The sequence below is a fragment of the Nannospalax galili genome, unplaced genomic scaffold, assembly GCF_000622305.1.
Source record: "Nannospalax galili isolate Female #2095 unplaced genomic scaffold, S.galili_v1.0 scaffold304, whole genome shotgun sequence".
Taxonomy (NCBI): domain Eukaryota; kingdom Metazoa; phylum Chordata; class Mammalia; order Rodentia; family Spalacidae; genus Nannospalax; species Nannospalax galili.
The window spans coordinates 689,780-704,464 of NW_008352325.1; the positions used below are offsets into that span (position 1 = coordinate 689,780).

Genomic DNA, 14,685 nt, shown 5'->3' on the forward strand with positions numbered 1-14,685 from the left:
TATATATATATATATATACCTATCAACTGACCCCTGGGGGCAAGGTACCCTTAGGAACTGCCAGTAGTGGGAGGCATACCCAGAGTCTCTCCCAAGGTCAGAGGGTTCCTCCAGGTATCTCAGAGTATTAAAAGGAATAGTCTAGGACATGTTTTTCTAGTTCTTTCTTTTAAAAGACCCAGGTTGTACAGGCATCACACACTGCTCTACATGGATCAGCTCCATGTTGACTTTGAGGCTTGTAAACATCATCCAAGCAGAGAATTTGTAAGACTTCATTGTCTGAGCATTAGCATTTGATGAAAGGTTCCCAAGAATGTACAGTGGGAAGAAATAAAGTTGCTCGGTTTCTCAAAGGTACCACTAGGCTTATCATTAACACCTTTGGGTAGTTGAAGGGGGGAATCTGCCTACTCACAGGTCAAGAGCCAGCACAAAAAGATCTTGTCCTTGACTCTGTACCATCCTCAGCCTGAAGTTTTAAATGTCCCTTTGAAACTGCTGAATCGACTTGGGTAAACTTTTCCTTCATCCACAGGGTTCATAATGGCTCTGTAAACAGTGGTAGAGTGTGGAGCTAAGACTTAAACCTTGTTGGGCAGCAGCCTGGGAAGGCCAGAGGCTGTATGGTTGGAATGGAGTGCAAGAAGATTCAGTGGGCTGGGATGGTGGTGCTTGCCAGCAGGGCTTGAAGCATGAAACAAATGGGTGGTTGTACAGAGCCTGGGATGTCTGGGTGTGCAGTAACTACATGCCTCTGCCTTTTTATGTAAAGTGGAAAGATCAAGTCTGAAATATCTCCTAAAACTACCCCCGTGTTCTTTTAGCCATTCTGGTTGCAGCTGGGGTGAGCTGTAACAAATAGCTTGTAAGGGCAGTGTCTGAGAGGCATAGAAAGTCCAGTTCCTCTTAGAGATATCAGGGTTTATTTAACTGAATTCCCTATTGATGAGCATTTCACTATAATTCCTTATTATAAGCAAAGCTGAAGCAAATAAGACTGGTCAATTAATAGATGGGTGGGTAGGTGGTGGATGGATAGATTCCTAACAGTGTATCACTAAACTAAATAATTTATGGTTTTATGAGTATATGTATATGTACATGTACAAAGAAATCATTCTTTAATACAGTCTGTCCCTTGGAATGAAATGTGAAGGCATGTGGTCTGGTGGGACTGGCCCCTGGCCTGGCTTTGCCGTTTGTTACAGTCTGGTTTTAGAATCCTACCACTGGCCTCATAGCACTGGGACTTTGGTGACAGTGGCCTAGGATGTGAAGGCAGAGAACCAGACAATCCATCACATTGACTGGCTGTTTCTGTAGTTTCAAGAAACTCTAGAAGATGTTTACTAAGCCCATCTGGAGCAGAGAGACAAACCCAGAGGTTGGATGTGCTGTCCTTTTCTTTCATATCTGCCCGGGAAAACTCTGACTTTGACAGCACCAAGCAGTTAGAGGAGGGGTAAGATGCAGACTGCTACTTTCAGGTCCTCATCCCTTTTGGTATTAGACTTTCTGAGGTCCTAGTCAGTAGACCCTTGTTTCCTTGCTTGTCCAACAGACATGCCTACCCAGCAGGCCGGAAGTTGTCATTGGCTTCATCACTGGCAAGTTTTGCTTGGGCGGCCTGATTTTTTAGTACTGGAAAAACAGCTGTCTGGGAGGGTGTGTGGTGATGGTGAATAAACTCTACATTTTAAAAGAGGCCATGATAATTAATGTACCTAACACTCTACGGTCTTTAGTGATTCTATGATTATATAATCTATTCGTTAGTAATAGTTAAGTTTGGGGGCTAGAGAGCTGGCTCAGCAGTGAAGAGCACTGACTCTTACAGAGGACCCCAGCACCCATATGATGGCTAACAACTATGCACAACTCCAGTTCCAGGGGGTTTGACACCCTCTTCTCACCTCCGTGGGCATTGCATGATGTGGGTGCACTTACATGCATGCAGGCAATACACAATACACAATACAGGCAATATTTTAAAAAAATAGTTTGCTTTTCAAAAGTGGAAAATTATGGGTAGTATAAAGATTGTTCATATAAACTGCCTATACCACATGTGTTTTGGTGATGAATTCAGATTTATTGATTATTGTGGTACTATGTGTTGAACCCAGGGTCTTGCCATTACTAGGCAAGAGTTCTTCCACTCAGCTATAACCCAGCCCTATAGCTCTTCTATTAATCTTGTCCTTTCTCCTTTCTACCCCATCATACATCTAAACTCTCCCTTCACCAATACCTCATGCAGCCTGTGCCCAGGCCATGCACCTATCATTGTTCTGCCTAGTCTGGGCAGACTTTAGTCTGTGTTCTGCTGGCCAGCAGGTGGTGGCCTGGTAGCTGCAGAGAGGCTAAAGTTCTGTTGTTCATTTGGTGGAGCAGGCCCAGGGCACAAGCACAGCTGGACCTCACAAGTTCAGTAAATGCTGCCCTGCTCAAAACCAAGAATAAGACTTGACCTTCGTATAGACTGGCTCAAGTAAGAATTTCCTCAAGTTTGGTGACTGTATGTAAATCATGAAGCACAAATCACTCTAGTAAAGGCACTATATTTTCTTAAAAGCAGATTCATTATTCTTAGTGGTTTTCAGATTATTTGAGATTTGTTTCTTTTGATGGAGGTGTTAAGTCATGTCCCTACCTGTGTACCTCACTTCAGCCTTTATACAGCTTGAAAAATATCATAGGAATATACAGGAGAAAACACCAAAATGTCATTGATTCTGCCTCAAGTATTCTCAAGCCAGGCCATCATGGTGCTGGATAGCAAACATGATAGGGACATCTTATCCACAGAAACCATCACCACCTTACTTATTGGGCTCATCTTATTTAACTAGAAATAAGGTCTTCATTATGACACCCCTAATGTTTAAGCCTGAAATGTTTAACCCCCTAAATGACCATGGAGCAGAAGTTCAAGATGAGCTCTTTCTCTCTACCAACTGCTGTCTTGATCTGGTGGTTGCTGCAGAGCTCTTGACACGGAGCAAGATTCTAATGTTAGGAACCTTGTGCCACCTACCCTCAAAAGAAAGCCAGTGAGTCTGTTGGAAATCATGTTAGGTACTTACATTCATTACTTCATGTGATACCTGTCAAGCCATAGGTGTTACTACTGAGAACATCCAGCCAGAGGTTGACACAAGCAGCAAGTAGCAAAACTAGAGCTCCAGTCCAGGACCAGTGGGCTGAAGAGCCATGCTGTACCATGATTTCTGTGTAGCACTGATACCTTCAGACAAGTGGGTATAAGGAGGGGGTACAGGGAGGGTCAGGGAAGGCCTGCCCAGGAGAGTGGGGAAACTGAAGGTGCTATGTGGACTTGCCCACAGTTGCAGTATTTCTTCAGCAAATCTCAGGAGCATTCTACCCACAATGTAATTGGTCATCTGTCTTCTTGGGAAATGTAGGTATAAACCTGGTAGATACATGTTTCAACAAAGCATGATGTCTAGCAGTTCATCTAAAGAAAATAAACATATACATTAAGATACAGATATAGATATATGAAGATCACCCTAGCACTGTAATAAGAACCAAAAGTTGAGGGGTGGAAACAGTGGGCAGGACTGGATAATTCATCTCTGGTGCCTTGGAGGCTCTAAAACAGCAAAGAAGCTGAGGACACGGGGAGGTGTTGGTGATGTGCTGTGAAGTCCTACAGTCTTGTAGAAGTGTGTTTGCAATATGATTACAAGTCTGTCAGTGTTTCTATTTATACATTTTTGTGCAAAAGAGTGCTGCAATGGTGAGTCTGTGAATTGTCATTGATTAGCAGGGTCTATCCCTCTTTGTCCTTTACTGTATTTTTCCAGTTTGATGCAAGGAACATACTGTTTCTATATAAAGCCTAATACATGTATGTGTCTTTATATCATCTGTACACATGTATTTTTGGATATGTGTGTATGTATTGGTATTGTGTAGCTATGTACATATGTACATGTGGATACATTTGATTGTGTGTATGTGGAAGCACAATGCTTGGGTTCAAGTAACCTTTATTTTACTTAATAAGAGCCCTAAAACTCAAGAGTAGCAAGACTAGCAAAGAGAGCTGTAAAATGTGTCCTTTAGCTGTAAAGGTGAAACCACAATCAAATATTTTGAGAGCGGGGCCATGGTCCCATAACTTCTAACAGTATATTGTTAAAATGGCTCTGTTTTGTTATGACATGTGCCTCAGGCTTGCTTTCTTCTATGTGCCTCAGTATGACTGTCCAGCCTTTGACCTTCTAAATCCCATAGCCTCAGAATATAATGGAGTCAGCCCTCTGAGTAGGATTCCCTAAGTTGTTCCATACCTTCCTTTCCCCCAGCATGCCTCTGGTGGCCCTCTGATAGTAGCCAGCTTCCCCAGAAATATTACCCGCTCATGTTTATTCGGGCCTCCTGGAGTGACAAAAACTCTAGTATACATACTACATGACCTTCTGATCCAAGAAGTTAGGTGGACAGAGATGAAGAGTGAAGGCAACTCAGGGCCCAGGATCTTCTGGTACAGATGCCCACCACTGTTCCAGTTACTGTGTGGTGTGGATCAGCCTGTGCACCCCAGGGACCAGGCCATCCATGTAGGAACACGTTGCATTGCAGACAGCTGGAGGATAGGGGAAAAGGCATAGAGTTCAGACTAGCCTATTTTCTATTTTTATAAGGTGAGCCTCTGGGAGAGTTTTACCACCAAAGTCAGGAGATCTTGTGAATTCAGTAACAAGATTCCTTAAGCCTAGCCAGCAGCAGCGAGATCCGTTTGTTGCAGTCAGCTGTGGTAAGGGTCCATGCCAAGACTGGGAGCAGAGACACTCAAAAGACTCTCTCTCTCTCTCTGTCCGTTTACTGAGGACCATGGAGACAGAAATCTAGGCATCTGAGATTGTAGTTTGGGGCCATGAACAGATGTACTTCAGCACTCACTGTTCTTAAATATCCTCCTTTAAGTTTGCAAAGAATGAGGCTTTTGTTCCTTCTACTATATGGTAAATGTATAGGAAATGAAAACAGAAAGTCTGTGAACAATGGAACATTTTATTAACTCAACAGGACTCTTATAGCAAGATATGTAGTGGGCCAGTCCAGCAAAGTTTTCCCTCCCCTCACCTGTCTCTGAAAGACAGTTTGATACTTTTGACATAATTATACCTGTCTTTCATACTACTGTTTTATTTTTAAAAGAAATTAGTTATTTGGTTTTGTTTATCTGTTTTTGCAGTGGAAAAGGAATTTAAAGATTTAAGAATTGGCTTTCCCAAGTGATACTTTCCCATTATATCTTACCAGTTGTGAGGTCTGCTCTCCAAGAACTGGAGTACTGAGGAAACTGCCATCACAGTCCTTCCCATACCTTCTCCAGCTGCCTGCAGGCTTTCAGCTGGGCTTATCCACCCACATCCCAGGACTGAGGACACGGGTGGCTGGGAGATTTTCAAAAGAATATCTCATGAGCCTGTTCATACCAACACTATGAGGCCAGGACCATTTATGGATTTCCCCTTACACATGGGGAAACAAAGACTTAGAAAGCATGGGTAACTCAACCAAACTCTCACAGTGAGTTACTTGTGAAGCAGGGCTCCTGCTCCCCATGCTTGAGCTGGTTCTCGAAAGCACCCCTACTGCCCACACCAGGACTTGTCCAAGATGCCAGAAATTGCATACATGGAGCATCTGGCTTTGGCTTCCCATTCATGAGCAGAGCAGTGCCCCAGGGTAAGGGTGAGGAAAATGAGTCTTGGGCAGCTACCTACCCAATGGCACAGTACTCGTAGCTGACTGTGTCAGATGGAACTTGGGGTCTCTGGCTCCCCACCTCCTCCCGGTATTGCACAGATCCATAAGTTCCCTGGACAGCTTTCCCATGGAAAATAGCTCCCAGTAGTAAGGATCCCTCCCTACAAAACTGCGAGTTGCTAGGAGCCTGGAACCTTGACCTGCTTAAGACAACCTTCCGTGCCTATCCTCGGTGAAAAAGTAGAGTGTTCCATGAACCTAGCAGACCCAGGCTGCTCTCAGGAGTGCTTGCCCCAGGCTTTTACATAGACCTGTGAAATACACAATTCTGGTTTGTAACATGCCCTAGCACAGCCCAGAGTCCCACCTAAGGGACAGATGAAAGTGTGGCCCAGAAGACTTCATTTAGAGCCTCCTTTGAAAGGCTCTGTAGAGGGAGGTTGGTGCTGCGCACAGCATTAGCTTTGTCCCTTCTGGCACTCCCAGTGTTTACCCAGATCAACACTACTGGTGTGTGTGATGGCTTTTCCAGGGTTCTGTCCTGGAGGTTGTTTGGCTTGTGGGAGGCAGGTCTGTCGAGTCTGGGGAAGTAGCCAGAGAATGATGTGTCAGTGATAAAGCCCATAACTGGCAGTGTATGCCTTTCTATCTGTCCCCTGTCACAGAGTTCAGAGAGCAGGGATTGAGGGTTTAGCCTTTTACCCATCATGCATCAGGTACTGTACTGTCCTGCCACCCTAGCCTTTTGTGGGAATCTCAAAGCAGTGGAGGTGTACCTATGGCAGAGCACATGTTAGCTTATACCACCTAGACCTTTATACTATATATGATATTGTGTGTGTGTGTACGTGTGTGTATCTACAGATATATACTATATACTATATTATGTGTCTATCAAAAGGTATGTACTCTATACAATAGTATGTGTGTCTGTATATCTGCACATATATACTTTATATATTATACTGTAGACCTTTGAGAGTGGCTGTGGAATGGTAGAGGAGTGAGGAGAGAGTTTAAAGAAAAATGCAGTGGGCCAAAAACAAAATTTGAAAAATGGAACCACGGCCGATTGGAAGAGTGGCAAGCAAACTTGGGACGACATGAAAGGCATACTCTACTACCACATAACTTTCCTGGAGGAGACAGTGTGCACTGTAATCACGTAAATGTTTAGAAGCTTAGAAAAAAGAGCGTTAGGAGTCTGATGTGGGGAGTGGAAAGCCTCACTGTACAGGAGACACTCTATACATCACAACCAGCCTGTGTGCCAGGCATGAGATGCATTTATACTTTCCAAATTTGTTTCTTTTATGTTAAAGCATTTTAGAAAAGAATGTTCTTGTCTAGAGACCAGAGACATATTTTCTTGGTTTGAATTAAGTGTTATTTCCTAGACTGAGTCAGTCACGTGAGCTATGTGCAGGCATCTGCTGTTCTGGTGGAAGCAGACTTTCACTGAGTGAGACATAAATTCCAAAAGAGGGAGGGGTGTTTTTCTTTAAAAGTGAAAGTGGGTTTGAAAGCAAATCCTGGGATTTTTCTGAGTCAGAGTGGCAAGGGTGGAGGAGAGTCCCTTTGGGTGTCACCAGCTTGCCTTGCATGGAGAAGAACCCTTCCCGTGAAGCACCCATGAAGCACCCCTGCCCTTACCTACCTAGGCGCTCAAGGCCAGAGCTGCACAACCTCCTTTCCATCCATGGGCAACCTTGTTTCTCAGCAGTACGGACCATCTCTGAAGGATGGTGCAGCAAGCCGGTGCCAGGCCTGCAAGGCCACAGTGCTCTCCCCAGTGCCGGCATTGACTCCCCTTCATGGTTATCCTTCAGAACACACGAAGGGGTCAGAGAGCTGAGCCATTGGAGGGAGTTTGTCAGAATAAGCTGATAGTGGTGGCTGGTGGCAGAATAAACATTAAAGTTGCCACTGATGGCATCAGTTGGGGACGAAGATAACTAGGAGGTTTTGTTTGAACCCAGAAAATGCACATGCTTCGGCCTGAGTGGCCTGCTGGGGTTTCACTGCCTAGGGATTTTTGCAGCAGATCACACTGTGTGTTGATATTGTCATCATCCTTCTCGGCCTCACCCTGGGTCTTCCTGCAGAGATGTGGGAGAAGAGCCCATGGGGTAGTTACATCACCCTGAGAAAGGTCATGGTTAGGGATTGGGCTACTGGAATGGTTTGGTTCCTACCTCAGGGACAAGGGAGGCAGCAGGCACACAGGCAAAGGCAGCTCTGGTCAGGGCACAGCTGCCCAGGACTACAGCCCCTCATTGGATGGGGAACCTAGCCCCCCACAGAAGGTAGAGAGACCCCAGGAACAAACTTCTAAGTATCAAGCAATCACAGTTTGAAATGCCATCTTGTCTTTTGACTGCTTTTTCCATGCTGTTGAGGTAAGATCGTTCGTTTGGAGGTTTTGGTTTTGGGGGTTTTTTTGTTTGTTTTTTTTTTGGTCTTTTTGAGACAGGGCCTCCATAGCCCCAGCTGGCCTGGAACTCACTATGTAGACCAGGCTGACCTTGAATTCACAGAGATGTGGTTTTTTTTGTTGTTGTTGTTGTTTTTTAAGTATATCCCACCATTCCCTAAAGATTGCATAACTGTCAATATTTGAGCTGGAACAGAGAGCATTTTTAATTTCCTGCATTTCTACATGACCATGCCCTTTTCCTAGGAGCTGTTTGGTTTTCATGGATTTGAACAGGATCTGGAAAATGAAGCTTGCTTGCTGTCTTGTGGGGGGGCGGGGGGGCGGTCAAACAATTTCATGACTGTGTTCTTGTGTGCCCTATTTTATTAGTTTAAATGTTAGCATATTCCTGTTCATTTATGTCAACTTCCTCCTGCACCTCAGGAACTGTAAGGGGTGTGGGACAGCAGGAGCTGCAGGCTGGTTGGGCTCTGGGAACAGAGAGAAAGGAATCATGGCAGTTTAGGCAGTAGAGGAGGAGAGGGGGAGGGGAAGGGGAAAGGGGAGGAGGAAGGGGGATCAGCTGAGGCATTTACCACTGCACTTACTCTTGAGATTTGTCCAGCCTGGAACCACCTGCAGTGTTTGAGTTCTGTCACTCCCTAAGCCAGGCTAGTGCCTTGTCTGTGTCCTGTATGTGTCCTGAGAAAGGAAAGGAGACCTAGGGCCAGTAAAACCAGGTGTCCTTGTGTTGGGATGCTAATGTTTTTACCTGGTTTCATTTTGCCTCAGTTTTTCTTGTAAATATAAGTGGTTTTTATCTGTACTTGTCCCTGTTGTGTGTTGCAGGATGTTAAAGTCTTTAGTGAAGACGGAACGAGCAAAGTGGTGGAGATTCTATCAGACATGACAGCCAGGGACCTGTGCCAGTTGCTGGTTTACAAAAGTCACTGTGTGGATGACAACAGCTGGACACTCGTGGAGCATCACCCTCAGCTGGGATTAGGTAGGGGACTGGTCACCCAGCTTGAGAATGACACCCAGGGACCTCAGTGTGTAAGCAAATTGATACGCCCCTGCCAAACGCACTTGTGTAACTGTCACCTGCCCCCTGCCCCAATGGCAGGTGGGTGATGTGTTGCTTTCTACTCCTACATCTTTGATTTTCCTAAATTTCACTTCCTTCCTTCCAAGTCCTTTACCTCTGATGCCCTAAAAATCTCACCTTGGGTGGTCAGAGCAGTAACTTCCCAAAGGCGCAACCAGAAAGTCCCTGTGATCCCGCTTTCCTTCGAGCTATCAGAGCCCTGAGGGGCTTGCTGCCCACCTTTGTGTTCAGGCCCCTCAGTCCATTGGACTGCAGCTGCCCATCCGTGGAGAGCAGCTCACCTGCTGATAGGAGGAAGGGAGCCCTGATTCCCAGCTGCAGTCACACAGAGAGTCAGAACACATTATAAAGCGACCAGGTGGGAGTGTGGTTCCTGCATGACATCTTTCTAAACTCATCATTGGTGATGCCCAACACACTGTGTGACTGTTTGCACAAGCATGTGTCCATCTGCATAGGATGCCTAGAAAGCAAGATTTTTATTTATATGATGGAATATTTTACAGTATGCACTATTATTCCAGAACTTGCTGAGGTGTCTTGCTCTTTTTGTTCAGGTGGTTCATCTCAGGTGAAGAAACTTCTCAAAGTTTTGTTTCAGGTCTTATTACATAAAATCTGAAGCCTGCAAAATCACCTGCAGGCATTTAAAACCAGAATTTTCACTCAATTAACCCATTCCTACATCTTCCATGTCTCAAAAAAAAAAAAAAAAGATCTAAAATTTCAGTTTCAAATTATGCTTATAATCCTTTGGAAAGATTAATAAATTGAATCTCCGCCTCTTAGCCTAGAATCTTCATTTAACTGGATGGCGTTCTTCCAACAGATAGTATGCAATTTAAACTTAAATAATGTGATGTAACTTTGAGTCACTGCATTGGCACTATTCTCTAGCTCCCTCTGGACTTTCAGACACCTGTAATGCTTTTGAAGAAAGCAACTAGAAATCTTCCTAATTTTATTAGTTACTTTTCTCATTACTGTGACAAAAGCGACTTTAAGGAAGGGTTTATTTGAGCACATTGAGGACACAGTCTGTAGAAACCGTGGCAGCCAGAAATGTGAAGTTGCAGATTGTATTTTGTCGCAGTGAGGAAGCAGAGAGATGAATACTGGTTCTCAACTTGCTTCTCCTTTCATTCAGTTCAGGACCCTCACCTATGGAATGGTGCTGCCCCTATTCCTAGTGGGTCATCCCCTCCTCAGTTAAACCTCTCTGGAAACTCCACAGATCTTTCCAAAGGCATGTTCTTTAGGTGATCCTAAATTCAGTCACGTTAACAGTGAACTTTGACCATCACATTCATGTTTCCCATTTCTACTGATTGTCAGCCCCTCTGAGTGACAACAGAGCCCTTTCCATCATCACAAACTACTTTTCTGCCAGATTCCATCACCTGCCCCACCAAGCTTAAGGGTGAGGTCCCAGTTGTTACCATGGAGAGAACTGACTTCTGTCAAGCTCCACAAGTCAAGCCTGTAGTAGTCTAATAAGGCCATCAGCAGCATCTGTTAACACATATATCACTTGAAAATTAAGCAGTATGAGAAAGAGAGAGGGAGCAAGCAAGCACAGGAAGGACTACAAGGATGAGTCTGCCTAATTAGACTTAACTATAATACATATTACTGGAAACCCCTTCAAAGTCTCATTGCCCTTTGCATCTAAAGAGCACTGTGACAGGTACTTCTGGTATCCAATATGCAAATATAATGGTACAGACATACAGCACTGAGAATTGGTACAGATCCACGTAAAGTTCTTAACACACAAAAGATGGTCTAGAAAATTTGACCCAAGATCATCATACACTAGATAAATTAGGCATTAAAGCTTGGGAAATAGCCAAAGGAAGAATTCCTTATTTTGAAGAAGTGGAAAAGGCAGTACCCAAGCGCACTGTTCTCTTAGGGATATTTACAAGAGTATTTCTATCTCATTCTTTGTTCTTTCTCTTGCTTGGATAGGTTTAACGTACTAGAAAGGGAATAGCACTTTATTTTAAAAACAAGTAAAAATGGAGAAAAGGAATGGAGAGTAAGTGAAATATTTAAAAGGAATAGGAAGCTTTGAATTAAAATTTGGGTCCCATTTGATGGAAAGAAATGAATGAGCCTCACGAGGCTAGAACTTAGAGGAACGTGAAATGCTCTCAAATTCTCTTCTCAGTTGTCTTCCCCACTCCAGTTCCTTTCTTGCTAGGGATAAATGAAACACATTTTCCAGTTGTGCTGGATTTTGTACAGGACTATGTGTGGTTTTAAGACTTACCAAACCATACCACCCAATACAGTCAGCTCCCCCAAGACAAGTCCCATTTCTGCATCCCAGCCCCCTCACTCCTCTGCCTTGGACTCTTAACACTTGACCAGCCCTTTTTAATCCTTAGTGTCTAAATGGTACCCTTACATATGGATAGAAAGAAGAGCTATGGCTGACTTGTCTAGCATTCGGTGGCTTAGACATGCTCCGTCCGGTGCCGTGATTCCTAGCCCTCAACCTGGAGGCCTGAATTTCCCTATAGGGTGGGTGTTGCTAAGCAAGGATAGCTGGGTGGGCTGAGAGGCTCCATTGAGCCTTGTTCTATGTGCAGCTCTGCACGGTCTCTCCATGCCAGCTGAGCACACAGGTTTCTGCTGAGTCACAGGGCAGCTGTATACTTTAAGGCAAAGAACAATTTCCCTTTTGAGCTATGTTCAAGCCTTTCTCTCACAGAGTAGGTAGAAGCACAGATGCTGGACTTTGTTTCAGAAATTTGAAAAATACAATGGACCTCAAAGAGTTTTTACTTCTTCCATGTGAGCACAAAATAGTTTGGGAATATCATGAAGAAAAGTAGCAGTCCAGTTTTGCTCAGGACACCAGGAATAGCAGGAAATTTCTAGGCAGCCACATAAGTGTTTAAAACTATAGGCAACACCTTTGCCTAGAGGCATCTGGAAACAACCTGAGGGAGACCACCAGCTCTGAAGCTCTGAGGAAGGGCTCACCAGGCCTGCTCCACTGTTTCCCAGCTCACTGAGGAAGGAAACGGGAGTTGATACTGTGGCTGGTTTACATGAAGAGCCAGTGAGGGATCTGAGGCCCCTTTGGAGTCACCAGACTGGGAGTGGAGGAGAAGCAGGGTCCTTTGGGGATACATGGGCAGGCTTGGCAGTCACTCGTTACCTGAGACCAGACCACAATGGGCCCCAGTTTCCCCTCTACCTTCCCCAAGCACCAGGCCCTGCCCACTGTGTGTGTAGCTTCCCCTCAGCAGACAGCCTGGGGAGAAGGAGCTGATGTTGACCGTCTGGAGTCTGTGTGCACCAGGACATTGGCCTCTTAGCTCAGAGGCGCCCCACGCAGTCTTTGGGCCTCATCAGACTTCCTTGCAATCGAGAATACCTTTTGCTTTGAGCCAGCCATCTTGTTCTCCCTGGGTAGCTGTTACCTCCCTTTTTTACTTCTCCTTATTTTAACTGGTAAAAGTATTTTATTCTGTAAAACTACTACCTGCAGGTTATTGGGTTATTGGGCTTTGTTTTTCGGTTTGGTTTGGTTTGTTTCATTTTGGAATTTTTCTCTGAGTAAAACTCCTAATGGACTTACCCATCCATTTTTGGACTAGAAAGTTCATTTTAAATGACTGCTCTTGAGCCTGGACTTTTTTTTTTCTAAACCAAACATTACAGTTTTAGTCTATGCTTAAGTTATATAGGGTTGTTCTTGTGTGACCTGTGGAAGGAAACTTGGGAGCTTGTAAATATAAAGGCCCATGTGTTACAGGCAGACTTCTCTCCCAGACAGAGGTAAATAGGAGCTATTCTAGGTTTGCACCAAGTTTGGCCTTGCTCTCATGTTCTCTGAGCTTCCTAGCTGTCACAGGGACAAATTCTGATTTTAAATATATTTCTACCAAGATGTCCTCTCCTTGTAATATAAAAATGAAAGCCAAGGATGCATCAGCCCATATTGCTCCTGGTAACGGGCAGCCCATCCCAGACAAATGCCCACAGCTACAATTTCCCTGTGGGAAGAAGTTCTTTGTAAATTCTGAGATCCTTTTAACTTGGAAATGGTTTTTCCCTAAGCTTTTTCCCTCCCTTCCCAGATGAGAATTTTCTAGAGACTCAGTTCTAGCAGCATGAAAGGAGGTAGGACCTTAGAACAGACGCACCCTGTGTTCACTCAGTTTGTGTGTGCCATCTTGGCATCAGGTCACACACTGAGCCTTGGGTGGATTTACGCATGTACTTTATTCCATTGTTTAAAGTGGTCAGTTCTCTGTGATTACCATCTCCATCATGATGACTTTTCAGAAGCTCTATGAGAAGGGACTATAACCTTTGTCAGATAGCAGAGGGGCATAGCTTCTGCATGACTGCTGTTCATATCCGTGGAGAGCAGGCTGAGTTCTTCATGCTCTACATAGAAGCAGAGGCTCAAACAGCAAGTGAAATAACCAGCCTATCCAAAATACTTAAAGTGTTCTAAGGTGTGTGTGTGTGTATACAATGAATGCTCTGTATGTAGAATTTTTTTTTTGATTTTTGAAGGTTTTTTTTTTTTTTTTTTTTTTTCTTTCCGGGGAAACCCATTTTTGCTTCCTAGCTGTCACAGGGACAAATTCTGATTTTAAATATATTTCTACCAAGATGTCCTCTCCTTGTAATATAAAAATGAAAGCCAAGGATGCATCAGCCCATATTGCTCCTGGTAACGGGCAGCCCATCCCAGACAAATGCCCACAGCTACAATTTCCCTGTGGGAAGAAGTTCTTTGTAAATTCTGAGATCCTTTTAACTTGGAAATGGTTTTTCCCTAAGCTTTTTCCCTCCCTTCCCAGATGAGAATTTTCTAGAGACTCAGTTCTAGCAGCATGAAAGGAGGTAGGACCTTAGAACAGACGCACCCTGTGTTCACTCAGTTTGTGTGTGCCATCTTGGCATCAGGTCACACACTGAGCCTTGGGTGGATTTACGCATGTACTTTATTCCATTGTTTAAAGTGGTCAGTTCTCTGTGACTACCATCTCCATCATGATGACTTTTCAGAAGCTCTATGAGAAGGGACTATAACCTTTGTCAGATAGCAGAGGGGCATAGCTTCTGCATGACTGCTGTTCATATCCGTGGAGAGCAGGCTGAGTTCTTCATGCTCTACATAGAAGCAGAGGCTCAAACAGCAAGTGAAATAACCAGCCTATCCAAAATACTTAAAGTGTTCTAAGGTGTGTGTGTGTGTATACAATGAATGCTCTGTATGTAGAATTTTTTTTTTGATTTTTGAAGGTTTTTTTTTTTTTTTTTTTTTTTTCTTTCCCATGCAATCCTTTTTTATAATATAAACCCATATGTGGGCGGGTGTGATCGGGTTGGGGGATGTTGAAGGAGAGATTCGCTCACTATTTAAACATCTCCGCGCACT

General features: G+C 44.2%; 1 protein-coding gene across 3 annotated transcripts in view; it reads left to right on the forward strand.

Moving 5' to 3' along the window:
- The window catches only part of Grb10 (growth factor receptor bound protein 10), a 138,837-nt gene that overhangs the window by 97,219 nt on the left and 26,933 nt on the right, over positions 1–14,685 (forward strand). For all 3 annotated transcript variants that reach the window (XM_029554173.1, XM_029554175.1, XM_029554174.1), the window contains one exon: positions 9,014–9,170. In XM_029554173.1, coding sequence (XP_029410033.1) covers positions 9,014–9,170 — 157 coding nt within the window. The remainder of the gene's footprint in view (positions 1–9,013; positions 9,171–14,685) is intronic.